General features: G+C 39.3%; 1 protein-coding gene across 1 annotated transcript in view; it reads left to right on the top strand.

Moving 5' to 3' along the window:
- Window positions 1-26,890, top strand: part of QSOX1 (quiescin sulfhydryl oxidase 1) — a 60,475-nt gene that overhangs the window by 14,781 nt on the left and 18,804 nt on the right. The window contains exons 3-7 of the mRNA XM_051998843.1: window positions 9,063-9,111; window positions 10,653-10,758; window positions 14,797-14,887; window positions 17,267-17,412; window positions 20,598-20,732. Coding sequence (XP_051854803.1) covers window positions 9,063-9,111; window positions 10,653-10,758; window positions 14,797-14,887; window positions 17,267-17,412; window positions 20,598-20,732 — 527 coding nt within the window. The remainder of the gene's footprint in view (window positions 1-9,062; window positions 9,112-10,652; window positions 10,759-14,796; window positions 14,888-17,266; window positions 17,413-20,597; window positions 20,733-26,890) is intronic.

Raw genomic sequence — 26,890 nt, 5'->3', positions numbered from 1 at the left:
GGCAAATATTTAACGTCTTAGTAGATACTAATACAAGAAGATATGACCTGTTGGCCAGACTTAACACAGTAAAAGGTTTTTTCCTTTTTATAAATTAATAGATGATAATATCCTGAAATACAAATACAGATCTCAAAATATTCTTGAGAATTCAGTATATAAGTTGTTCAGAAACTAGACATAGACTTTCCACATTCATCCAAGGATAACAGTTTTCCATGAATATTTGAGAACAACATTTTTAATAGATTCACTTAACTCAGTATTCATAATCTCTAAAATATGTAAGATGAAAACATTTTAAAGTATAGAGACATCTCAAAAGATTTTCTCAGAAGGATTTCTACTAGCTGAAGAAATAAAAGAATGAGATAATAACTTTAACATATTTAACATGTATTGGTCAACCTGCCATATGAGGGAGGGGGTGGGAGAAAAAAGGGGGAAAATTGGAGCAAAAGGTTTGGCAATTGTCAATGCTATAAAATTACCCATGCATATATCTTATAAATAAAAAGCTATTTTAAAAAAAAAAAAAGAATGAGATAATAATGATGAAAAATAACTAATATTTTTCTGAACTTTAGTATTGCCCAGAGCTTTGTGTGTGTGTGTGTATATATATATGTATATATATATGTGTGTGTGTGTGTGTTTATATATGTATATAAATCAATCAAACTGAAAAATCCATTACCTTAGCCCTATATCTTTATGCCCTACCTAGCTCCCAGACCTATGAACCAGAAAGCTCTCACAGTCACTACTCTCAAATTTGCCTATGTAGGCAAATGTAGGTGCCTATAATATTAAAGAAGAACTCTCTTCCAGAGAAAATAGTGGGGACAACCTTGAGAAAGGGACCTATCATCTCAAGCTCAAGTCTGGCAGGAACGCTCCCCTACCTCACTCTGGGGCATCCACAGTTTCATTGAAATCTTTTCAGTAATCTAAAAGGAAGTCCCCACATAGGCACAAAACAGCAATATTCCCTTAACAATCTGGTGGTCCATACAGAGGGTTTCTGTCCCATTGCTCTGAATTACTTTCTTTGTATTGGAGAGAAAAATTCAATTTGACTTTTCACAAACCTCCACTACCCCAGGTAATAAAAATAGATTTTCCTTATTTCTTTTGGAGTCAAGAATGGCTTAAAGCTAGAGAAATTTCCTTTTTTTGGCCATTGAGGGCTAATCAGGAAATCCATTTGGATTTGAAAAGCAAGACTTGGCTTTCAGTAACAGGATGCCTTTGAATCTAATGGTTCTTTCAGTCCAAACAGCCAGGAACCACTCTGCTTGCTCCTCCCTTCCCCTTCCCTCCCCTTCTGACTCCTTGCTCAAAAAATATCCATCTCTCCCCCCACTTTTTTTTCCATCCAGGAAACAAGATTTCTAAGGTCTGAAAGTTTTACTGCTGTTTGTTTGTTTATTTGAACTCTTTTCCTTGTAGCTTTCTTTTTGTGAGAACCTCCCAGTCTTAATTCCCACCGAGAGAGACGAAGGCTACCTTTCACATGTTAGGCCACTGTTTAGAACATGAGGTTTTGTAGATCCCCAAATCTCAGGACATTGTCCTCTCTGGTGCCTTAAGCCATGATAGGACTACAGGCTCCCATCTCTCAAGACAGCAATTCAAAGCATTTGACTATAACTGATCAGTCTGAGGAACTGGAAGAAGCCAGAACCTGCTGCAGTCATTTTGGGATAGAATATTACTGATGCATTTTTCATTTGTGTCAAAAAACCAGACTTCTTTTCCATGTTATTATTGCTCCTTTAGATTATACAAATAACATTTTTTATACAATAGATTGTACTTGTATAGCCCTTGAGAGATTAGATTATTTGCATATGATCATATAGATAATAAGTAACAGCTGAGATTCACATCTAGATACTCTCTCTCCACATTTATACCTTCCCCTAAAGCATACTATATCCTCCGTCTATTCCCTTAATCACTGAATAGGTATGCCTTCATCCAAAATGAGATCCTTTGAAGACTTTAGCTGAAAAAGCTTAAGGCTTCCTGCTGCATCTAGGGCTATTTCTAATCATTCTGATCCATATCTGGCCACTGGATCCAGGTGGCTCTGGAGGAGAAAGTGAGACAGGGGACCTTGCACAGCACCTCCCTCACTGAAATCCAATTCACTTGCATGTCACCTCTCTGATATCATGGTCCCCTTCGAGAAGGAAAGATAATCAACAACTCACAATGCTAGCACCCTAGTTTGGGGGCAGCTAGATGGCACAATAGTTTGGAATCAGAAAGGCTCATCTTCATGACTTCAAATCTGGTGTCAGGAACTTACTAGCTGTGTGACCCTGGGCAAGTCAATTAACCCTATTTGCCTCAGTTTCCTCAGCTGTAAAATGATCTGGAGAAGGAAATGGCAAACCACTTCCATGACTTTTGCAAGAAAATCCCCAATGGGACCATGAAGAGTCGGGCAGGACTGAAAAGCACCCTCATAAGGGATCCCCCTGCTTCCAATCTCTCCCCTCTTCAGGCTCTCTTCCAAACAGCTGCCGAAGTGGACACAAGTTTGATTTTGTCACTTCTCTGATGCAACAGTTCCCCTTTGTTTATAGAATAGAATACAAACTGAAAGGGATTTGGGGGATATAATCCAATTCTCCTTCATTTTACATGTTCCCAGTTCTGTGAGTTGAATTTGAACCCAGCCCTCCTGATTTTGTCTGGTTATCTCTCATTAGGTTATGCTTCTACATATATTATCTTATTTGATTTACCAGCATTTACCAATAGATATTTATGTACCCACTTTATAGATGAGGCAGCTAAGGTTTTCCAAGGCTAAATGACTTGACCAGGAGCACTCAGTTGGCAAAAGGTCTTTTGACTCTGAGGCTAATGATCTTCCTCCCTATACCTATGATTAGAGAATCACAGAATTTCTGTAGGACATGCTAAGAAGTCCTTGAACCCAAGCCATGTGTCACAGGGATTTCAATTGGGGTATGTCCAAATCAATGGACATCAGTCTTTGATTGAAGATCACTACACAAGAGGGAGAGCATTTCCCACCCCTTGGTAGCTCGTTCCATTTTGGGATAACTACAGTTTGGGAAATTTTTTCCCTCACATTGAGCCTAAGTCATCATCTGTACCAGTGTTCCCTATTGCTTCTCATTTGACCCTCTGGGATCAAGCAGAATAAACTTAATTCTTCTTCCATGTGCCACCCCTTCAAATACATGTAAAACACTATCATTTCCCTCCTCAGCTTTCTAAATCAAATTGACCTCAATCTAGGTCTTTGTCACATTTCATTTATAACTTATGGCCATAGTTAATTTTTTTTGATGTTGTCACCACCTTTGGCAGACGAGTGAAACTATTTTTAAAATAAATAAGACAAAAGAATTAGGATTACCAATTCCTAGAGTGGGGTCTAGAGCCCATCTCTGATACATACAGTTATATAATGCTGGTCAGCTCCCAGCTGCCTAAGGCTTCTCTACGAGGTGCCAGAAAGGTGCTGACTTGCATGGGTAAGGAATCCCCTATCCTAGTTTTTGTTCCCTATATCTTATATTTCAAATACTTGGTATGGAGGCTACTACCACTTCAGTTGGATCCAGCCATCATTTATTAAATCTGTTTTCTGTAAAGCTCTATGTTCTCACACCTGCGGGAAACAGGCCGGGGATCTTGCTGCTTGCTTTGATGGCCAAATGTTCCTAAGGTACAAAGTACATTGTGTGTAGTGTTCATTCATCTATCACCAGGTGCGTTCTGTTCCAGACAGAGTGAAGTGGGAGATAAGTAGAGTAGGAGGAAGAGGGAAGTCAGGGAAAAAATTATAGAGAGATAGAGGCTTACAGGGCTTGAATCTCCCAGTGCCCAAGTCCCTTTGTGGAAGCAAATTATGCACATTAGCAAGGCCAATTTTGCCAGTTGTGGGCTGTTGTCCTAAACATATCAACTCATTCCTTAGAAATCAAGAAGGGCTAAGTCACTTCTTTAACCATCTGATTTACAAGAAAAGCAGGTCTAGTCTGTACAATCCCTGCAACTAGGAGGAACCTCAGTGGATCATAATCCATCCTCTGCCTCTTAGAAAGACCACACCTCAGATGGACCAGCGAGTCATCAACCTACTTCTTAGAGAACTAATCTCTCTTGGTGGCCATTCAATAAGCCTTCAGATCAAAAAGGTGTGTGTGTGTGTGTGTGTGTGTGTGTGTGTGAGAGAGAGAGAGAGGGGGGGGGGGGGGAGAGAGGGAGAGAGAGAGAGATGACACTTATCTGGGTTCAAATCCTGACGGATTCTTACCACCTATGTGGCCTTGGACAAGTTAGTCATTTGTGAAATCAGAGAATTAGGTTGGATGACTTGAAGGACTCTCCCAACTCTAAATCTGAAATTCTGTGTATTCTTTTCTTAAATTGCTTGGGATTTCTTGGTTCCTGGAGTTCTAGGTGACAAGAGGAAGCAGAAAAAATGGCCTTATTGGCTCAGCATTGGGGCTGATGTTTTCTCTGGCAGCTGACAAAGCCATGGGTCAATTTTTACTTTGATTCTCTAGCTGTCTTTCCCAACCAAAGAAAATGGAGACAACCACAGGTGTGTGATGGAGAAAGCCAGAGAGTGGGTGGTTGGTTTCTTCCTGTCTTATCCACCCCTAGCTGAGTATCTGGATTCTAGTGGAAAGTTGTGGGATGGGCCATCGAGAGTATGGCTTCTGTGTGTGTTGGGTGTCACGTAAGACTTCTAAATCCAAAGCCCAAGGGCTATGGGTGTCAGTCACCCACAGGGCTGACAGGGAAATATTGTGAAGATGGAAGTCATTGTTATTGCATTCTCTTGAAGATTATCCTAGCCAATAAAAGACCAACAGTAGTGACTTACATGTTATCCTCCAAGGAGGGGCTGGGTTAAGTTATAATAACAGGACTTTCCTAGAAAGTCTGTTCAAAAATGAGGAAGTCTGAATGTCCAAAGGGGTATGTTAAGGCAAGAGGAGGGTGGGGTCAGGTGACTGAAGCATGGACACGCAAGCCCTTGGGTACTCCGGCCATCTGTGGCACTATCGCTTTCGGGTTCCTCGTCACCTTTAACAAACAGCTCAGCTTCCATCTGGTCCAACCTGTTTAGCAAACACTTGGTTTTAAGGCGGGCTCCAAGTCTGTGTCAGGCTTACGTCAGGCCCAGGGCTGATACACAGCTGGAGGTAAACAAAGGGAGCCAAAAAGGGAGGGGCCAGTTTGCCTAGTGATGTGGATGGTACTTACTCAGAGCTGGAAACTCTAGCTCTTTTGGTAGACATCCCTTAGCAAGCTGTGTAGTGGGCAAACTTGGGGAAGTTCCCAGCCCTCAGAAGAATAAAAAAGAGAAGAGCTTTTTGGTTTCCAGACTCCAGAAAAGAAACCAATCAGAAAAACTGGGAAAAAAGGTTTATCAAGAATCCCATGTCTTTATTTCCATAAAGAATACCTTCTTTGCTCATTCCTTCACCTTTCCTTTTGGACATTCAGATCTAATGTAAACATCCCTTTCTGTCAAGAATGTCAGAAATAGCTACCTATCAATCAGTCAGATGTTGATTGAGTGGGAACAATGTACTTAATACTGTTCTGGGTGATATGAGGGAAATACAGATAAGGAGATATAATGCTTGACCTTAAAGGAGTCTAGTTGGGGAATAAGACATTAGCACATTTACAAAAGGAAAAATCATCTTTGGTCTCAAGAAGCTTACATTTTTACTGAACTAATATTCACACATGTGAACCTTTAAAGTCTTAAGTCCGACTTCTTCATTTCACAAATGAGGAAACTGAAACTCAGAGAGGTAAAGTTACTTACCTAAAGTCATAGAGGTGATAAGTGACTGAGACAGGATTCTAATTTAGATCTGGTGACTCCAAATTTAGAGCTTTCCCCAATGAACCCATTTTCCCTCTCACACAGGCCTCAGTGATATTCAACTTGACTCCAAGTTATAAGCCCTTATCAATGAAATCTTTTTTCCTTTCCGTGAAAGGGGCTGTTGTCCAAATTAACAGTGGGGACCTTGACAATATTCACTGCTTTCCCAATTCAACAACCATTTATTAAATGCCTATTGTGAGCAGTTCACTCTTGTTGGCGTTGATTTGGGGAGGTACAGGGAAAGAGGATGGAGGTTGGAAAAAGTAAATGATGTCCTTTGTTAGAAGCAAAGAAAGGAAAAGGAAGCAGTCCTTTTCTGAAGAGAACATTTATTCCAAAAGTCTTAATTACCTGTTTCCAAGATGGCAAGCTGGCTCCCTGAGGCACGGCACACCTCCCAGGAATGACGATAAAGAGGTGCTTTAGCCTGGGAACAAAAATGCAGCTTGGCTTGACTCTAAAAATATTCCCACTTGGGCTCCCACAGATGATCAAAGGAAATGCTCCTTAATTGGCCAGTTATGGAAATAGTGAAAGGGACATGGAAACAAGGAAAGGCAGAAAGATTCTTCTTTCCAATTCAATACTTGTTACCTACTTTCTTTTTTAAAAATTTAATTTGTTCCATTAACAATCATTTCCCCCCTCTTCTACTCCTTCGATTTAACAAAAAAAGAAGAAAATTTGTGTAACAAACAAGGCAAATTCCTATAATGACTATGTCCAATAATGTTTGTCTCATTTTGTAACTGGATTTCACTACCTCCCTGTCAGGAGATAAAGATCAGCTTTATCTTTAGTTCTTGGGAATAGTGTTTTGTTATTGTATTAATCAGAATCCTCAGGTCTTTCAAAGATTTTTTTATGTTCTCCCAGTTCTGCCCAGTTTGCATCAGTTCATATAGGTCTTCGCACTTTTCTCTGGAACCATCCATTTTATCATTTCTTACTCCATTATATTTGTATACCATGATTTGGTTAGCCATTTCCTAATAGAGTCACCCCCTTAGTTAACTGTTATGTACCTTGTTAAATATAAAACACAGAACAGAGGAATACAGAGATAAATAAGGCAAAATCCTTTGATCTTAAAAAGATTGTAATCTAGTTGGGGAAAGAGTAGATAAAACAAATATACAATATAAATATGCAATAATAAAATGGGTTATGATTAGAACTATCAAATATATAGTAAATATATATATATAGTATATTTTTATGTACATATATAAACATATGTACATGTGTGTGTGTCAAAGTTGTTTTGGAAACTTAGAGAACAGAAAGTTTACATGCATATGGAGGGATATCCAGGAGGTGACATTTGAGCTAGGTCTTGAATGATTTAGAATTTAGAGTGAACAACTTGAGCAAAGGCAGTGGGGGAAAGGGAGAGTAAAAAACATGTTAAAAGAATGGTGAGCAGTTCAGCTTAGATGGAATGCAGACCATGTGGGAACTGGGAGAGATAGATCAGTAAAAATTGACTGAGAACAGAGAATTAAGGTCTTTGAATGCCAAGCTAAGAGGTTTCTTTATTTGGTAAGTTATAGGAGACATTTAACATTTTTAATCAGGGACTGACCTGATCAGACCTGGATATTAGGAAGATTAATCTGGCAGCAATGTATTCACTAGTTGAATACTATTGAATAGTTTAGAAGATGCTACAAAGATTGGAGTTGGGAAGAGCAGTTAAGATGTTGCTGTAGTAGTTCATGAGAAATCATAGTAGCCATTGCTATTGTAATACAGAGTAATGAGGACCTGAAATAGGATTAGGAAACTGTAATGGATAGAAGATACCTGGAATGATAAAAGCACTGCAACTAGGGTGGTAGTTATATAAATGGAGAGAAGGGGATGGATTGAGAAGGGGAGGGTGTTGTAGAAAATAGTATTGTAGAAATGACAAAATGTATCTGTGTGGGTGGGGGGAAGGATTTATGAATTCAGGAAGATTCCAAGGTTGAGTACATGAATGGCTAGAAGAATGGTGGTGCCCTTAGGGGAAAAGAAAAAGTCAGGAAGAGCAGAGGGTTTGGGGAAAAATATGGTGAGCACCATTTTGAATGAACTGAGTTTAGATACCCATAAAACATCCAATTGAAAATGTCCAGTAGGCGGTGGGTGATCCAGGTTTGTAGTTCAGGAGATACTATTTAGCGCTATTTAGATCCGGGAATCTTCAACATAGATAGATTATAGGGGTAAGAACCAGATCTATGATATCCCTTAGTATAAGGAACTCTCAGATGAGGAAACTCCCAGTACCAATGCAAGTCAACACTTTCTCTGTACTGAGAATACTCTGAAGATGAGAATGACCAATATGGATCAGAGGCAAAATTTGAACCCAGATTCTTTTTATTCTAAAGCCCCTCTAGCTATGAAAAGAAATTCGGATCAGCTTGGGAAGACTTTATGGTCTGATACAAAGTAATCAGAACCAGGAAAACAATATACATAATGACTAATGTAAATGGAAAGAAAAACAACAAAAAGAAACTGCATGCTACATAACTATAATGACTAAATCTGATCTTGAAGATAACATTAAAATGCACTTCCTTCCCTTCTGTGTAGATGTGAGGGAGTATGGGAATAATATATATACTGTCAGCTTCAGTTAATATGTTGGTCAGTTTTGCTGAACTGATTTTTTTTTTTCATTGTTGTTAATGTATGACTCTGGGGAGATAATAGGATAGGGATAGATTTGGAAATGAAGTTTTTACAAACTATATCTATCTATTAAGCCTAGTCACAAAGGAATGGAGTTAAGAATGTAGGCAGAAGGATGCCTTTCTTCCTGAGGCAGGAATAGAGTAAAGGAATAGAGAAAGGTTAAGAACAAAGATTTTTAGGTGTGGATAATAGTGAGGGAAGATAAGGGAACTCAACTTGGATATAGTTGATTTTAGAACTTAGATTAAAGTACATAAATTATGCTGAGATTCTGGCTATGAGGGACAGAGGGCCTGGAGGTCAAAGTCTTTTCAAAGTTGCACTTTACCTTCATTCAGACCTTATTTATCATCTGTAAATTCATATATAAATGCAAAACAGTGGAGAGTATTGGGGTGCTGATGATAAAAGGGGATACCAGAGTCCAGATACATACTAAATCGTGGATGTCGTGTGTGTTTGCTTTCAGTATTTTAAAGCCTTCTCAGACAGCTCTTCTCTTGGAACAGAGTTTTCAGGTATGTATCTATAGCCTGTTCTTGGGTCTGGCTGACCTGGTCAGACACTTCCAATGTTCTCTCTGATTTCCCAGCCCCTTCCTACTCCCATCACATTTCCGTCTTTCTTTGTGGCGACTGAGAGGACATAGCTTATGGACACCTGAAGGTTGTCCTTTGAAAAATTCCTTTAGGAGAGAGAGAGAGAGAGAGAGAGAGAGAGAGAAGAGAGAGAGAGAGAATATAAAAGAAAGAAAAGAGAGAAAGAAAAGAGAGAGAGAGAAGAGAGAGAGAGAGAGAGAGAATATATGAAAGAAAGAAAAGAGAGAGAGAGAGAGAAGAGGTCAAAGATCAAATTCTCATTAGCCTTTGTCTTTGCCAGGCAGCATGGCACACACTGGTAATGAAATGGTATCTAAAAAGGCCCTGGATTTTTTACCTCATTCTCAGGTATAAGAAGGGGCTTTTTAGCTAGGATAAGTCTGTGATACTCAAATGGTAAGCAATCAAAGATTGTCCTTTAGATAAGAAAGATCTTTCTCCCAACGAAAGGCATAATTTCCTTGGTTTTGAGTGGGAAATCAATATGCTCCATTCTTCTTTCTTTCTGAGGAATGGGTTGAAGCTCCTTGGTTGAAGCTTCAGGAGTCTCTTTATCTGGTGTAGGTTTCTATGGCCTCTATCGTAGGGGTTTGGACTTTAGTGGCCTAAGTCAAAGGTCTGTGGATCTATGACCTTTTATGAAGAAGTACCCTAATACTTCTGATTCTGGAAAGAACATGGGAGAGTACCCTCCACCCCCTAAGGGACAATGGGGAAGGTCACTGCTAGGCCAGTCAGTCAAAAAAAATTCTAGGGACTTCTAAATCTAGCAAGGATCCTTTCCATAATATAAATTCCCTTCAATCAATATGTGTTCATTAACTGTCCACTAGGTATTAGTGTTTTAGATAAATCTAGATAAATTAAAATATTTAAGGATACAAAGACAGAAGTGAAAGAGTCCCTGTCCTCAGGAAACTTAAATTCCATTGGGTGAGAAAGTATACACATAAATGTATTTATACAAAAGGAGTTATTAACTTTTTTTGTATCATGGATGCCTTTGGTAGTCTGATAAAGCCTATAGTTCTCTTCCCAGAATGTTTTTAAATTATGAAATAAAATGACAAAGGAAACCAATTATGCTGAAATGTAATGATTGAAAGATTTTAAAAACCTAGTTTGAATACCTCAGACTTAGAACCCCGATGTAAAAAAGGTGTCATTCAACAAACGTTAAGAAGGAAACAAGAGATTCTAAGGAGTAAGGATGAGGAGGGAGTATATTCCTAAAGAGTAGAGTCATTGCAAAGATGTAGAGGGGGGACATGGAGTGTTGTTTGTGAAGAACTGGAAGAAGATCAGTTTGGCTAGATCAGAGCATGCAGCCAGAGGAGTCAGTGTATCATAAGTTAGAAAAATAAATTGGGGCCAGATTAAGAAGGGGATTTCCCTAATCTTTGCCACTGAAGAAAGGCCTTTTGGAGTTAATTTTTCCAAATGTTCAATTCCTTCTTTAGTATCTGGGAAAACTGTTGAAGAGCTTCAAGCATCCCTCATCGATGCCCTGGAAACACATCGTGGTGGACGATGGCCCCCATCTTGTCCCCCATTGTCACCAATCAGGTATTTGGAGTCTGACTGATGTTATCCTGTGCTCAAAGACAAAAGGTGTAAGGGGAGAGGGGAGAGCTCAGGGCAGAAGAAGATGGGGCTGATCTGTTATTCCTGTTATCTCCTCCAGGCTGGACCTCCTCCCACAGGGCAGACACAAATGTATCCACCTCTAAGTGATCTCTTTCTATCTCTTGTTTCTCTGTCCCACAAATAGAGACATTCACCAGAGCCCTGATTTCAGCTGCCACTGGTGTCTTAGCAGCTGCTACAGAGGAATTTCCCAGGGATTTTTTGACTTGCCCCACTCCCCACACATAGAATCAGTGGCCTCTGTTGGTCATAATTGGCCAAATGCTGCTCCAGATGAGAAGTTTTGGGAGGTGCGGAGGGTAGATCACCCCACAGACAGGTGTACCTATGGTGGGGTGGAATGGAGGGAGAAGACAGTTGGGATGTGTACAGATTTCAATAGCCATTCACTCTTTTCTTGATATATCTTTGCTAGGTCTTGTCTATTCAACAAATTTTCACACGATTCATTTGTTCATATATCCATTTAACAAATATCTGTAAAATAAAAGATGGCTTCTAAAGTGCCATCTACTGTTAAATCCTATGATCCTATTTTTAAAAGGTTTCCTGTGTACTGAACACTATATCATGGGGTGGGAAAGATATGCCATAAATAATTTTGGATCCAGAACATTTATTTGTTCAGACATGGCAAAAAGAAATCGGCACCCTTTAAGAACAAAGAAAAAAGATAATTACTGCCCAGTTCCTTGAAAGGAAGCCATTTGCTTCCAGCACTTAGTAGGTGCTGAATAAATGCTTGTTGGCTAAATGTTGATTGTTTTGGAAGGGGCAGGTCTCAAGGTTAAAACTTGATATCAATTCTCCTTTATTTATTAATCAAGCTGGTTTCATCCATGGACTGAATGTGGACGGTATATCTATCTTGCTCAGGCTTTCCCAAAGGGATGGTAGCATCAGGACTTAGTCCAAGGGTGATTGAGACAGGTTACTATACTATCTCTGTGGGCCCGTGGACAGTAGAGCCAGGTCTGCTAGGGGAGGGAATGAAACAATATAAATGATCTTGGGTCCAGGAAATTTATTTGGTCAGGCAAGGGAAGAGGGAATTAACAATGCTATTAAGGATTGATGGAGATTCAGCAGACCCATTCTGAACTGGCAGTAGGGAGCTGCCTATTTCCTCAACTGCATACTTATTTATGACTTGAAAGCACTTTATACTCATTAATTACTAGTTTCTTTATAGCTTTCCTCTGGGAGAACTCTAGATTGTTTCCCCAAGCTTTACAAGCAAGAGAACCCAGAGATCCAGTGATGTATTTGTCAAGGATGTGGGTGATAAAGTCCTAGATCAGAACTCAATATGTTCTGATGAATCTTATAACTGGGCTGTTGTCTTATTCAGGAAACTACCTGTGTTCTCCTGGAGCTAATTTGAATTAGCCCAACAAAGACTAGCCAGATACCTGCCATATGCCAGACATCAGAGGTACAAAGATAAAAACAAAACATCTCTTAACTCTCAAGAAGCTTATATTCCACTGGAATGAAAACAAAATATATAGAAAATCAATACAAAGTAGGATGGGAACAGGAGGGAAAAACTAATTTTTGAGGGGATCAGGAAAGGCCTCTTGTAGTTGGAGCTTTAGAAATGAGACTGAAAGGGAAATCAGAGGTAAGGATCCAGTTTTTTTTCCACAAATCGAGAAAATTTATTTTTTCCCTATATTGTGTATACATACATATATTCCTCCACTCCCAGCCCAAAACACATACTCATACATTTTTACTCCTGAGGGCTCTTAAAAGTCTCTCTCCTGGGACCATGGAGAAAGTCTGCTGACAAAAAGTTATGTCTGTAAACCTACCTACTTAGTCATCCCTTTAAAAAGTATTTTGTGTGTATTAAATATCAATAGGGAAAAGGTTAACTATCTACTGGAGGAGATCTTGGAGTATAAATGAATAAGGAAGAGTAGAGTCCAATAGCACTTACTGTTCTGCTCATTTGTATGAAGTTGAAATGAAATTACTTTGGATGTAGCATCTTCCTAAGCAGAATACAACAAGGTAGAGGCTGCTTCAATTTTAACTGTGTCAACAATACTTTGGATGTTTGCTGTTCGTTCAGTCATTTCAGTTGTGGTCAGTTCCTTATGATCCCATTTGACTTGACTGCGATATTGGAGTGATTTGCCATTTCCTTCTCTTGATCATTTTATAGATGAGGAAACTGAGGCAAAAAGGTTAAGTGACTTACCCAGGATCATTTTGCATCAGGTCCTCATATGTATCTGAAGCCAGATTTAGACTCATGAAGATTAGTCTTCCTGACTTCAGGCCTGGTGCTCTATTCATTGTGTCATCTTGCTGCCTCAATTTATTATATATTAGCTGGTGCTTATATTACTTAAACTAACTTGCATTGAACATCTCAGGTACCAGCTTCGAGATCCCATTTTCTATCACTTTATTGAGAGGAATGACTCTAACCTCTTCTGCCATTTCCCTTTTTCTCTTTCACAGTCTATGTGTTCACCAGGATTGCTCAAGGCTCACATGGTCAGCATCTTAAATGTGCTGGTATTATTCATTTTGTTAATTAACTTTATGAAACTGGGTTGTTTTCTAAGTCAAATATATTTTGCTTAAAAGTTTTTTTAATTAACATCTCCAGTTTTTTCTATAACCAACTCTTTTCTTCCCCCAGTGATTTTGGTTTTGTTTGTTTTATTTCTCCCAGTTTTTGGTCTGATTTTTCATTTTGGCTTCTATTCTGTGTCCTCATCTGGAAATGAAGTTGAATTACATGAAGCCCCTTCTGGGTCTGACATGCTATGATTCCTCTTTTTAATGATCATAAGAGAATCAGATTTCAAGTTCCTGTGGTACTTTTTGCATCAGGTCCTTTGCATCCCGTGCCAAATTGATAAACGTTTATTAAATGTTTGGACTGTGCTAAGCATTAAGGATACAAAAAGATTCAAAAATAAGTTCCTACTCTCCAGGAGCTTGCAGTCTAATGTATATGGTTCTTTTTCTACTTTATTGCAGTTCTTGCTGCCTCTGGGCATCCACATTTTTCTCCCAAATTACGTGGATTTGTCATATTGCTGTGTGCATAGCATACCCCACTAAATCTAAATAGCAGATACCCTTCCTTTTTGTTTTTTCCTGAATTCCAGATTTTGACTGAATCAACTGTCTCTTCTTCCATTTGCTTTTATTTCTCTCTTATATCCACTTTCTTTTCATTTGAACCTTTCTCTTGATTTATAAGCATTTGCTTTTTCTCTCCTATATTCCTCCCCCCCACCGGAAAAAAAAAAGAAAATCAATAAATATTCGTAAGCAGCCAAAATAAATTCCTGCATTAGCCAGTGCCTAAAATTGCACGTCTCCTTCTGCATCCCATGTCCACCACCTCTCTGTCAGGAGGTAGATAGCATGTTTCATTATCAATCTTCTGGAGGCTCCAAGAAAGCTAAATCGACTCTCAAAAGAAGGAAGAAGGGATCTAATGAAGGAACAATATTCACTTAGAACTAGAACAAGGAGGTAAAATGCCCATTTTTCCTCTTCCCCTACTGATAACTATAGGTGACTGGTTGCCCCGTGGTTAGAGCATTGAGACTGGAGTTAGGAACACCTGAGTTCAAATACGGTCTCAGATACTAGCTGTGTGATCCTAGGCAAGTCTGCCTCCATTTCCTCAGTTATAAAACAGCACAAACCTCTCAGGATTTTGTGATAATCAAATGAGATAAAATTAGTAAAAGGTGCTTGGTACAGTAGACACATCGCCCTTTTCTTCCCCATGCTTTAAAAGCCTGGGATGAGCTGGCAAGGTATGCCTCTGGCAGGATGATTCGGGAGGTTTTATTGCCATTCTCCGAGTCTTGTGTCATTACCATTGTCTCATACGCACATGGGGAGTCAGATGTTCTTTGGACTGGAGCAATGGCACCCTTTTCCAGTGGGCACAGCCAATGTTATTATCTCTTGCAGGCGGGACGAGATTAATAGTTTCTTCTTGAGAAACAATGATGATTACCTGGCCGTGATCTTTGAGAAGAAGGACTCCTATTTGGGTAGAGAGGTAAGATCACCTGAGCTTGCTGGGGAGCAAGGTGAAAGTTTAGGGATGGGAATTGTTATCATTTGGGGTGGGGTGGGAGTGGGGTTTGACCTGCCAGCTGCTTTCACTTGGGAGACATCTGCTGGGGGAGACAGGTACTACAGGAGCTTTGTGGCAGAATCATAGAAAAGGAACGAATTAAAATAAAATCAAATATAAAAAAAGAAAAAAGAAAAAAGAAAAGGAACGAATTTTAAAAAGCAGCTGTCCCAGTGCTCTCTTTTTATAGATAAGGAAACTGAGGCTCAGACATCTTAGATGTCTAAGGTCACAGAAAAGTCAAATGACCCAACTGGGATTAGAATCAAAGGCTTCAGATTTTTTTAAATTGTATTTTGTTTTGGTTTTTGGCTTTTTTTTTTTTTGGATCAGACCCGTGATTTCATTAGTATTGGGTAATTCCTTGGGGGGGGGGCGGGAAACAGCAACAAAATTACCTATGCAGTCTGACTGACTCTTGCTCTGAAGCTTAGAGCCTTAGAGAACATGGACCTGGGGGAGAGAAAAGGGAGGGGATGAGTGCCAGCAGAGAGAATTGAACCTTCCTTCAGAATCTGGATTTCTGATGTACTAGCGGTGTCAGACCCAAGTACAAATGGACCCCTGTGGGCTCAGAAAACCTCAAGTAAAAAGGATTGGTGTGATATTTTTATTTTTATTTATTTTGTTGAACATTTCATAATTACATTTTAATCTGGTTTGGTAGAGTGTCCATGTTGGGGGGGCAGCGTGTGTCAATATACCTTAGCTGCCCCTTTCCCAAGGTTTTTCCCCATCACATTGCCTCCCTCTCTGTCGCCCTTTGTCTCTCTCTCTCTCTTTTTCCCTTCCTCCCTCTTTTCTCTGTCTGTTTCCCTTCCATCCTTCTCTTTGTCTTTGTCTCTCTGGGTCTGTCTCTCTCCCTCCCCCTCCTTCTTCCTTCTGTGTCCCTGTCTCTTTGATTCTCTCTCTCTCCTTTCTTCTCTCTTCTCTCTTCTATGTGTATGTCACCATCTTCCATTCTTTTCTCTCTCTCCTCCATCTGTCTCTCTCTTTGTCTGTCTCTCCCCCCCTCCATCCTTCTCTATCTCTCTACCTCTCCCTCTTTCTGTTTCTCTGTGTCTCCCTGTCTTTCTTTGTCTCTCTCTCTCTCTCTTCCCTCTATGCTTTTCTCTGTCTCTGTCCCCTCCATCTCTATCTCTCAATTTCTCTCTTCCTTTTGCTCTCTCTTCCTTCTAGCCATCTCTCTGTCTCTGTCTTTCTCCCTCACCCCCTGTGTCTCTCTGCTTCTCTGTCTCTCTCTCTCTCTCCCTTTCTCTCCTCTGTCCTTTTCTACCCCCCACACTGACTCTCCTCATAGCCCTTTTTATTCATGAATTAATTTAATTCAAAAGTGGATTAGTCTCGTGCCTGGGTGAGATTTCTAGGTCTGCTCCAAAAGAACCCTAGAGAAAAGGAGAAGGGGGTAAAAGGAGATTGCACTGTGGCACAAAGGAATGAGGGATGGATTTAGAATTTGAAGAACTGGATTCCATTCCTTGCCTGGCACTAAATCTTCAACAAAAGAATTTCTTAGTAAAGATTACTAAATTAAATTACTAAAGTAATCTTTAAGTGATCTTTACTTTGATGGACCTCAGTTTCTTCATTTATAAAATGAGGAAGATGATTTGCAAAGGTACTTTCCACATCTAAAGCTAAGACCCTGTGATTGTTGATGCATAAGGAAAATTCTGTGTAGTCACTGTGCTGGATGGGCTGAACTGAGAAAGATCACTCTGGTGACCTGGAAGCAGGAGGGATGGGGAAAGGGAAATACAGGTACCTATTCTCATCCCTGGGTGAAAGGTCAATGCCTTTCTTCATTACCATCCCCTAACCCCTTGAAATGACAGTGTGCAAGACAGGGACCACAAGAAATGATTGTAGGGTCGTCAATAAACACTGCCTTTAAAGGATTTCCCCCCTAAGTTTTCAAGTGAGGAGGTTGAGTAAGTGGTCTGTGGGTTTCCTAGTCGTTTTTACTCATGGCAGTGACCATGAAAAGAAAAGTTTGAGAAGCTTAACCCTAGATCACTTGGAGCCAGCACTCTCTAGCTCTCCACTAGCCTGAGAGTCTAGTTTGGAGTCAGAGGATCAGAACTCAAATTATGATACCTGTCTGACCAAAACTCATTTTGGGGCTCAGTTTCTTCTTTTGTAAAAAAAAAATTTTTTTTTTGGTAAAATGGTTTCCGAAGTTCCATCCAGTTCTAAAACTGTGGTTCTGCCATTCCAAGTGCACTGAAAACAGAGACTGACCATCCCTCAGGTCGTTCTGTGCAATGCCTGTTCCTTCAACAAATTCACTGATTTTTACAGGTAGAGCTGGACCTGTCTCAGTATCATGGCATCAAAGTGCGCAGGGCCTTGGATGTGCAGGAGGATCTAGTGAAGAAATTTGCTGTTACCAACTTCCCTTCATGCTACCTACTGAGCAGAAATGGTTCTAGTTTCAGGGTTCCTGTGTAAGTACTTCCTCAATTCACCCCTCTTTCTCCCACCAGCCCAGTCCCTGCCCCCACTTCCTGCACAGAGTAGGCATCAGGAACCCTGGTTCTGTCCCCCCAGTTGTTCCAGCCCATCACAACTTTGAAACTTGACTCTGTCTGCAGTGTTGGTGGGCAGACACACTGGCAAGCTTGCTTACTTGGCAGGGAACCAATCGTGTCTGACCCTCCCTCCCTTTGGTTTCCTAATTGCAGAAAAGTTCATTAGAAATCTGACAATAGCCAGTTCCGAAAAGCTGGCAGAGAACAATGAGCCCAGCGCCGGGCCCCTCTGGCAGTCCCCTTCGATGAATAACGTGTTAAATAGGGGCCAGATGGTGCCTTCCTCCCCTCAATGGATGATGGATGTCAGGCTAGCACTTGAAGGAAGAGCGTGGAGGGCAGGGAGACAAAAGCCTGGACCTCAGGTTGTCTCTGGAAGTGATCTGGGGTTGGGGGCAGTGAATGTGCCATCCTTTTCCTCTGCGGGGGGAAGGGGTGAGTTAACTCTTCCTGGAGACCCTGCTACCCTGACTGAGTCTGCTCTGCCCTCTCCTGGGTAGACCTCGCTGGTAGGGTTTGCACTGAGACAGGATGGCATGAGTGGCAGAGAGGGGCTTGGCCTTCTGGGCGAGCTCAGATGATGCCAGCTCTGGCAGAGAGCAGTGTTATTGTTTCCTTGCTATAGAGTTGGTGGAGGGGAAAATTGCTTGTGACGATGCCATCTCCCAGCCATCTGCTCATCGATAAACATCGGGTCGTGAAATCAGGGCGGAAAGTGATGGTTTCTCGCTGCCAGCTCCCCTGCCACTGTGCCTCACTCCCAGCCTCTCTCTTGGGGGGGGAATCTGTCCTTTTGCCTTCCCCTGCTTTCCTCTCCCTCCCAAGCCAGAGGATTCATAGCCTTAGTGTCCCCAGAGCCCTGTCTGAGCCTTAGCACTGTTTGCTGGGACCAACAGCCACACAAGTAACCTGACACTGTAGTGTCAAAGGAGGCGATATCAGGGACCAGGTGAGTTGTGTCTCCAGGCATAGAAGGGGAGAAGTGGCCTTCTCCAACCTCCCTGCACGGCCAACCCTTTAAGCACCTCAGAAACATGATCGCTGCAGCCGAGGGACGCACATACATCTGTGGGGTGGGGTGGGGTGTGAATGTGCTCGGGAACCCCCGTGCACACAGATTGAAATACAAATGTAGTCCCGGAGAATAGAGCAGAAGGGAGGAAGGACAGCCTGCAATGAAGAGGGTAAACTGTTGCATGTAGTGTTCAATGTGGTTACTGTATCTGGTGTTTTTGTTTAACTGTTAAAAGGAAGGTTTCACTTTCAAGAGACACGGAGATGGGGGTGATTCCAGAAATGATGATGATGTAAAAACAAAGGTAGCAATAAAAACTTTTTCAAGTTAAAAAACCCAGTTCAGTAACAATAATAACCATATTATTATAAATAATAAATAATAATTTCAAGTTTAAAATCTCCAGTTCAGTAATAATAATTATCATATTATTATATATTATTATAAATAATAAACAATTTCAAGTTAAAAACCCCAGTTCAGTAATAATAATAACCATATTATTATATATTATTATAAATAATAAATAACAATTTCAAGTAAAAATATCCAGTTCAGTAATAATAATAATTACCATATTGTTATATATTATTATAAATAATAAATAGTTTCAAGTTAAAAATATCCAGTTCAGTAATAATAATTATCATATTAAAATATATCATTATAAATAATAAATAATAATTTCAAGTTAAAAATATCCAGTTCAGTAATAATAATTATCATATTATTATATATTATTATAAATAATAAACAATTTCAAGTTTAAAATACCCAGTTCAGTAATAATAATGATTACCATATTGTTATATATTATTATAAATAATAAATAAGTTTCAAGTTAAAAATACCTATTTCAGTAATAATAATTATCATATTATTATAAATAATAAACAATTTCGAGTTTAAAATACCCAGTTCAGTAATAATAATGATTACCATATTGTTATATATTATTATAAATAATAAATAAATTTCAAGTTAAAAAATACCCAGTTCAGTAATAATAAATATTTGATTATGTATTATTATAAATAATAATAAATAACAATGTATATTTACACATAATATTCATTAATAATAATACAATTAATAATAACAATGTGCTTCAAGGTTGGCAAAAATATTTACAAATGTTATCTCATTTGATTCTCACAACAACTTGGGAAGTAGATTCTATAAATCCCCATCTCACAGATGAAAGAGCATTGGTGCTAAAGTGAGACTGCTTGTATTCAAATCCAGTCTCTGATGCTTATTACTATTACGACCCTGGACAAGTCTCTTACGTTTCCCTCATGAAGGATTTGGACTAGATGATCTCTAAGATTCTTTCTAGCTCTAGATCCCATATGTTCCATAGAATCCCTGGATTACTGTCACCCTTCTGATAGTTCAGTCAATTTATAGCATATATAACTTCCACTGTGAACCTTCTTGCCCAATGGGAAAGGTGAAACAAAACCCAATAAGGGGTCTTGACATGACAGGACATAGAAGAGGCTGGCTTTCTTGAGATTCCTATCCATCCCCATTCCCTTTTCTTTTTTTCTTCCACCAAGACTCAGTGACCTTAGATCTCCTTAGGGACTGGATCAGTTTTCCTGCAAGGTCTTTCCCTCCCTGAAGAGGGCCCTACAAGAGCAGATTCTCTAGAATAGCACCTTTTAACCAGATCAACATTTTGACTTTCGCAAGATTGAAAACAGTTTGTAGCTCCTCTGGGCATCTAGCTGCTTTTGAAATGGAATATAGAAGATTCCAATCAGGCAGTTTTTCCATAAAGGAATATGGATGGAAGATAAAAAAATATTCTTTTCTCAAACTGTTCCAGAGGTTAGGCAGATAGATACTTGAAAAATCTTACTAATGTTTCTTAAAGAAAAATCTTCACCCCTTAGAGTCTCCTTTAACCCATTCTTGGTAATGAACCATGGGTCAGAGACTTCCTCTTGCTTTTTTTCTGGCTGAGGTGCAGGCATTTCTGTAAGGAGATTGGGATTTTAGTAGATTGGTTTTGACTATCTCCTCCCAGCCCCAGTGACTGCCTCTTCACTCATATTTTTCTGTCTCTCTCCCTTCACAGGCTTATGGAATCCAGATCTCTTTATAGCACTTACCTACAGAAATTACCTGGAGTGGGCAAAAAGAGTTTAACCCCAACAGTGCATCCAAACACATCAGAACGGATAGCACCTCCTGTTATTAAACCCGTAGATCGGTAAGCACGCTGCTGAACCTTCTTCTGCTCTGTAATGATCATTGACTCCATTTTCTACTCTTCCACTTGTCCAGGAATCCTTTCTGACTACTTTGGGTGTGTGGGGAATGTTAGTAAGAAGTGTAAGAAGAACTCTTGAGATGGAAGTGTTGTTAGGAACCATCTCATTCAGAGTCCCACCTAATATAGGATGTTATTGAAGGGATTTCTATTGTCAGCTACCTGATGTCATGGTTCTCTTTGAGAGTGAAGGACCAATAATAACAACCAAGTCAAAACAACTATCCCTCCTAGCTCTGAATTTCTATCAGTATCCCTGACAGATAGATGAGCCATCCAGCTTCAGAACTGGAGGGTCATGGAGTGTCAGTGTGATCCCTGCATATAAGGATCATATATAAATTCATAAAACCTACCAGGATTTTGGCTGCCAAAACAACATTCCCAAAACATGTCTTATGGACACTCTTATTCTCAGAAGTCTTGCCTTTAAAATACAAGACCTAAAATTTTCGCCCTGGTGTTTAATACCCTCCACAGTTTGGCTCCCACTAATCTTTTCCTTTATGTTCTCTCTTTATACACTCTCTGTTCCACTCAAACTGGCCTGCTTAGCTCTTCCCCTTTTATGGTATTTCATCTGCCTACTCTATAACCCTTTGTATGTATTGGGAATGTATTCTCTTCTCACCTCTGCCTCGTTGAATCTCTAGCTTCCTTCAAGAATAACTGAATTCTTATGAGCCAGCTAAGTGGTACCATAGGTCCATAGAGCTCTAGATCTAGAATTAGGAAGACCTGAGTTCAAATCGTATATTTATTAGCTTTATGACCCTGGACAATTCACTTGATCCTGTTTGCCTCAGTCTCTCCATCTGTAAAATGGCCTGGAGAAAAAATGTCAACCCACTCTAGTATCTTTGCCAAGATAACCCCAAAAAGATCATGGAGAGTCAGGCACAACTTAAAACAATTAAACAACAAATCTGTATTTTCCCATTAGAATGTTAGCTCTTCAAGGGCAGAGATTGGGTTGTAGGTTGTTGTTGTTATTGTTGTTGCTTTTTAAAATTTTAGATTTTTAAAAATCCCCAGCAAGCACCTTGCCTATAGTAGACACTTAATATGTTTGTTTACTTTCCTTTTATTACTTTATTTTCTTGAATTAATTTGTGATATAATACTTAATTTGTTGGATTTATTGGTGGGGACCAGGATTCATTTTCAAAATAGCCTGGTTTTTCACTGGGCATCTCCTATGAAGGCTAGATAGCTTTTGCTTTTATTCTTGTTGTAAACTACCTAATAATTCTAGTTGTGTAGGCAAGTTCTGGAAAATGAAACTGTGAATATCTGGACAGCACATCCAGTATCCCTGCTCCAAGCCTCAAATTATGTGGAAATTTTCCAAATTTTGTGACTGCAGGAGGATTCTGTTGACTTCCTATGGACATATTGAAGAAAAGGAGGGAGGTCTCTAGGAATAATAGAAGCAAAAGTGCAATGTGCTCATTTATTTTAAATTTAAATTTAAGAGTTAAATTTTAGAAAATTAACATCTTTTGTTTGTATACTACCTTTGTTTCCAAACATATTCCTTTCCAAAAATATTCTCTAACCAGGGAGCCATCCCTTGTAACAAAGAATTTTTTAAAAAGTGGGAAGGGCAAGGGAACAGATACTGAGAAGGAGGCAAAGAAGGGAAGGAGGTACATTCTCATATCACTTCTTCCAGAATTTAATTCCAATGTTTTATACTTCTTCATTTTGCATCAGTTCATATAAGTTTTTCCATGCTTCTCTGTAGTTATATTCACATGGCAAAGTAATATTCACTCATTCACGTCTCATTGTTTGTTTAACCATTCCCCCAATCAATGGGCAGCTGCTTTATTTCCAGTTCCTTGCTGTTATTTTTTTTTAATGATGTTAAAAAATATTTTGGTATATATGAGACCTTTAAAAAAATCACTGATTATCTATTGATAGATAGATAGATAAAATACAAGACCTAAAATTTTCGCCCTGGTATTTAATACCCTCCATAGTTTGGCTCCCACTAATCTTTTCCTTTATGTTCTCTCTTTATACACTCTCTGTTCCACTCAAACTGGCCTGCTTAGCTCTTCCCCTTTTATGGTATTTCATCTGCCTACTCTATAACCCTTTGTATGTATTGGGAATGTATTCTCTTCTACCTCTGCCTTGTTGAATCTCTAGCTTCCTTCAAGAATAACTGAATTCTTATGAGCCAGCTAAGTGGTACCATAGGTCCATAGAGCCCTAGATCTGGAATTAGAAAGTCCCAGTGATTCAGAATCCACTTTGAAAGTGAAAAGTCTATGGAATATTATTGTTCTATAAGAAATGACCAGCAGGATGATTTCAGAGAGGCTTGGAGACACTTACATGAACTGGTGCTAAGTGAAGTGAGCAAAATCAGGAGATCTTTATACACAGCAACAGCAAGATTATACTATGATAAATTCTGATGGATGTGGCTCTCTTCAACAAAGAGATGATTCAGGCCAGTTCCAATAGTCTTTTGTTAAAGATAGCCATTTACATCCAGAGAGAGGAGTGTGAGTACTGAGTGTAGATCACAACAACAAAAACATTTTCACTCTTTTTGTTGTAGTTTGCTTGCATTTTGTTTTCTTTCTCATTTTTTCCCTTTTTGATCTGATTTTTCTGGTGCAGCATGATAATTGTAGAAATATGTATAGAAGGTGGGGGAATGGAGGGAAAAAATTTGGAACACAAGGTTTTGCAAGGGTGAATATTGAAAATTACCCATGCATATGTTTTGAAAATAAAAAGCTTTAATTTAAAAAAAAGTAGAAAGTCAAAAAGTATCCTTAACAGAGACTAAAAAGTGGGCAGTTTGGCGTTTATTGCCAAAGCAAGACATAGAAAGTGGCTGTTATGTCAATGTAAGCCTGTGGTTTACCAGTAAAGCTAAGTAGATAAGTAAGTGCCTTTGGAAAGAAACTGCTCTGGAGAGAAAAAAATAATAATATCTAATAATTGTGTCAGGCTTTATTGTTTTCAGAGTACTTTTGAGTCCATTGTTTTGTTGCTTGTCCAACAAAGCTGTGAGATAGAAGAGATATTATTTATTTCCATTTTATAGGATGATATATTTAGAGTTGGAAAGAACCATAGAAATGGCATTCAATGCCCTCATTTTAGAACTGAGGTGCTAAATGATGTCTTTAAAGTCAGGATTCAAACACAGATCTTTTCACTCCTTATCTATAGTTTTTTACATTTCACCTCATTTTTTTACATTGAGAAAATGGAGAACCAAAGAGGTCAATTTAATCTTAAGTCAAAGTTAATTCCCTGGGACTTCTTTGCCTGAAGTTATGTGTAGAGGGCCACAGACAGTGGGGGAACTCTGGGTGAGGTATAAAGACCCTTCAGCCCAGAAGGAACCTGCTGACAACATCTGGTTCGGCTCCCCATCTCCCCTACGGGCTCTCAGCCTTTCTGAGAAGTCAGAGGCCGATGACAACCTGTGTTGTGATTAAAGCAGAGTGATACCAGGTGGCAAACTACATACAATAGCAAGTTGTTCTTGTGGTCCCATGGGCACAGTATATACTTGACGCATGCACGGTGTTGTTTTGGTTACATAAGCATATATAAAGGGGGAAGACCTTAGAATAAACAGACTCCACATTTTAACCATCCTCGGGAGTCCCTCCTCATCACTCCTCCATTAAGAGAATATATTTTAACCACCCCAACTTGGAGGCTCTAGAAAGCAGGACACAACAGTCATGTAGTTTGATAATTAAAAAATGAAGATTAGAACTGAGTTTTCAAGGAGTATGATCACTGTTAATGACAATTCAGAACTGTCTGGATAGAAAAATTCAACTTTGAGGAAGCTTTGCTGACACTGGAGTGACTTGAAACCCCTCTTCATCCTGGGCTAATCCAGGCTTTCTATGGTGGCTATTCAAATATAGTAGCTCCCCACTTACACCATTGCTTTGTCTTTTAAATCTTATAACTAAATTTTGGGGACACAAAATTATAATTTATTAACAGAAATTGTTTGATTTGTATACCTATTTTATATACCTATATGCCTGGAGTCAAGGAAAAATTTCTCTGGTGAGTGGAAAAAGTTTAAGAAGCCCTCCCTTAGACAACACTTAGGCACTCAGAAAGTATTTGAATGAATTCCTAGATGAGTGTAACTTGGAGGACATCCAGTCAACTGCCACAAAGAGAATCTTTCCCCTTAAAGAGCTCTTTCCCAGTCTCTAAAAGGGCAGAGCAGGTGTAGGAGTGTAGAAAGATTCAAGGAAGCCTGTAATTCTCTCCCAGAGGGGCATGGCTACCTAGCAAGAGTATCCATCAGCTAGGAAAGGGTCAGAGACAAAAATGGAGCCAACTTCCATGTTAGGCTGGGCTTCCTCAGTTCTTGGCAATTGAGAATGAACCTCCTAGGAAAGACCAGCCCCAAAGTCCTGAAAAAGAGATTCAGGTTCCAGAACATGTTTGATCAGGTGACCCAACAGATAGAGCAGGAGTTAAGAAGACCTGAATTCAAATCAGGCCTTACTGGCTGTGTGACACTTGGCAGTCTCTGTTTTCTCATCTATAAAATGGGGATAATAATGGTACTGTTCTGTCAGAATTGACATATTTATAAATCATTTGATAAATCCCAAAGTAGTGGGTTTCCATGCCAGCTTCCTTAATAACACCTTTAGGTGTGGGAAAGGAGAATCCCTAAGAAAGAGAAGATCCCTCTTTACACTTAGCCCAAGGAGAGTTCAGCCCAGCCAAAAAAAAAAAAAATGACTTTTTATTAGACAGCTTTAATGGCTTAATTGAATTAGATGGTTTTAATTTATTTATACATTTGTTCATCTATTTCTTTATTTATTTGTATACCTATCTGTTCATTTACTTATTTTTAATAATAGTTTTTTAATTTTCAAAATACATGCAAAGATAGTTTTCAGCATTCACCCTTGCAAAACCCTGTGTTCCAAGTTTTTCTCCTTTCCTTTCCCTACCTCCTCCCCTAGATGGCAAGCAATCCAACATATATTAAATATGTGTAGTTCTTCTATACATATTTCTACATTTATCATGCATCACAAGAAAAATCAGCTCAAAAAGGGAAAAAATGAGAAAGAAAGAAAAAACAAGCAAACAATAACAAAAAGATGCAAATACTATGTTGTGATCCACATTCAGTCCCCATAGTTCTCTCTCTGGATGTGGATGGCTTTCTCCAACACAAGTCTATTGGAATTGTTCTGAATCATCTCATGTTGAAAAGAGTCAAGTCTATCATAATTGATCATCACATAATCTTGTTATTATGTACAATGTTCTCCTGGTTCTGCTCATTTCACTCACCATCAGTTCATGTAAGTCTCTCCAGTCTTTTCTGAACTCATCCTGCCAGTTGTTTCTTATAAAACAATAATATTCCACAGCATTCATATATCATAACTCACTCAGCCATTCCTCAACTGATCGGCTCATTCAGCTTTCAGTTCCTTGCCATTACAAAAAGGGCTGCTGCAGATGTAAAAGGCTGGGGGGTGGTGGTGAATATATATAGTTGATTTGCAAAAATCAAATGATATCTTTGTATCAAACATTACAAAGTATTGTTTTTTGTTTTTGTTTTTGTTTTTGCAAGGCAATTGGGGTAAAGGGACTTGCCCAGAGTCACACAGCTAGGAAGTATTAAGTTTCTCAGGGTAGATTTGAACTCAGGACTTCCTGATTCCATTGCCCTATCCATTGTGCCATCTAGCTGCCCCAAAACTACCCTTGTTACAAAGCTTTGTAAAGTGCTTTGCAAACCTTAAAGCAATATTTAAATGTTAGCGATGACGATGATGACAATGTGAAGAATCCTATAGGATCATGGAATTAGAGATAAAAAGAACTTTAGAAGCCCTAGTTTAATCTCTTCATTTGGTCCGTGAGGAACTTCACTGAGAGATAGAATGCTGGCCGAGACTCACACAGTGTCTGACGTTATGATGGAGATTCTTTCTCTGACTGTGGATTGTTTAAATTGGTCCCAGGTGGGTGATCAGAAAATAATAACTTTCCCTTTCTGATCCCGCGTTGCCCCTCCCCATTGTCAATACCACCTTTCTCTCCTTCCCCTC

This window comes from Antechinus flavipes, chromosome 4 (assembly GCF_016432865.1).
Source record: "Antechinus flavipes isolate AdamAnt ecotype Samford, QLD, Australia chromosome 4, AdamAnt_v2, whole genome shotgun sequence".
In the NCBI taxonomy this organism is placed as follows: Eukaryota; Metazoa; Chordata; class Mammalia; order Dasyuromorphia; family Dasyuridae; genus Antechinus; species Antechinus flavipes.
Note: the sequence above shows the minus strand (reverse complement) of the source record. Positions and strands in the feature narration are given on the sequence as shown.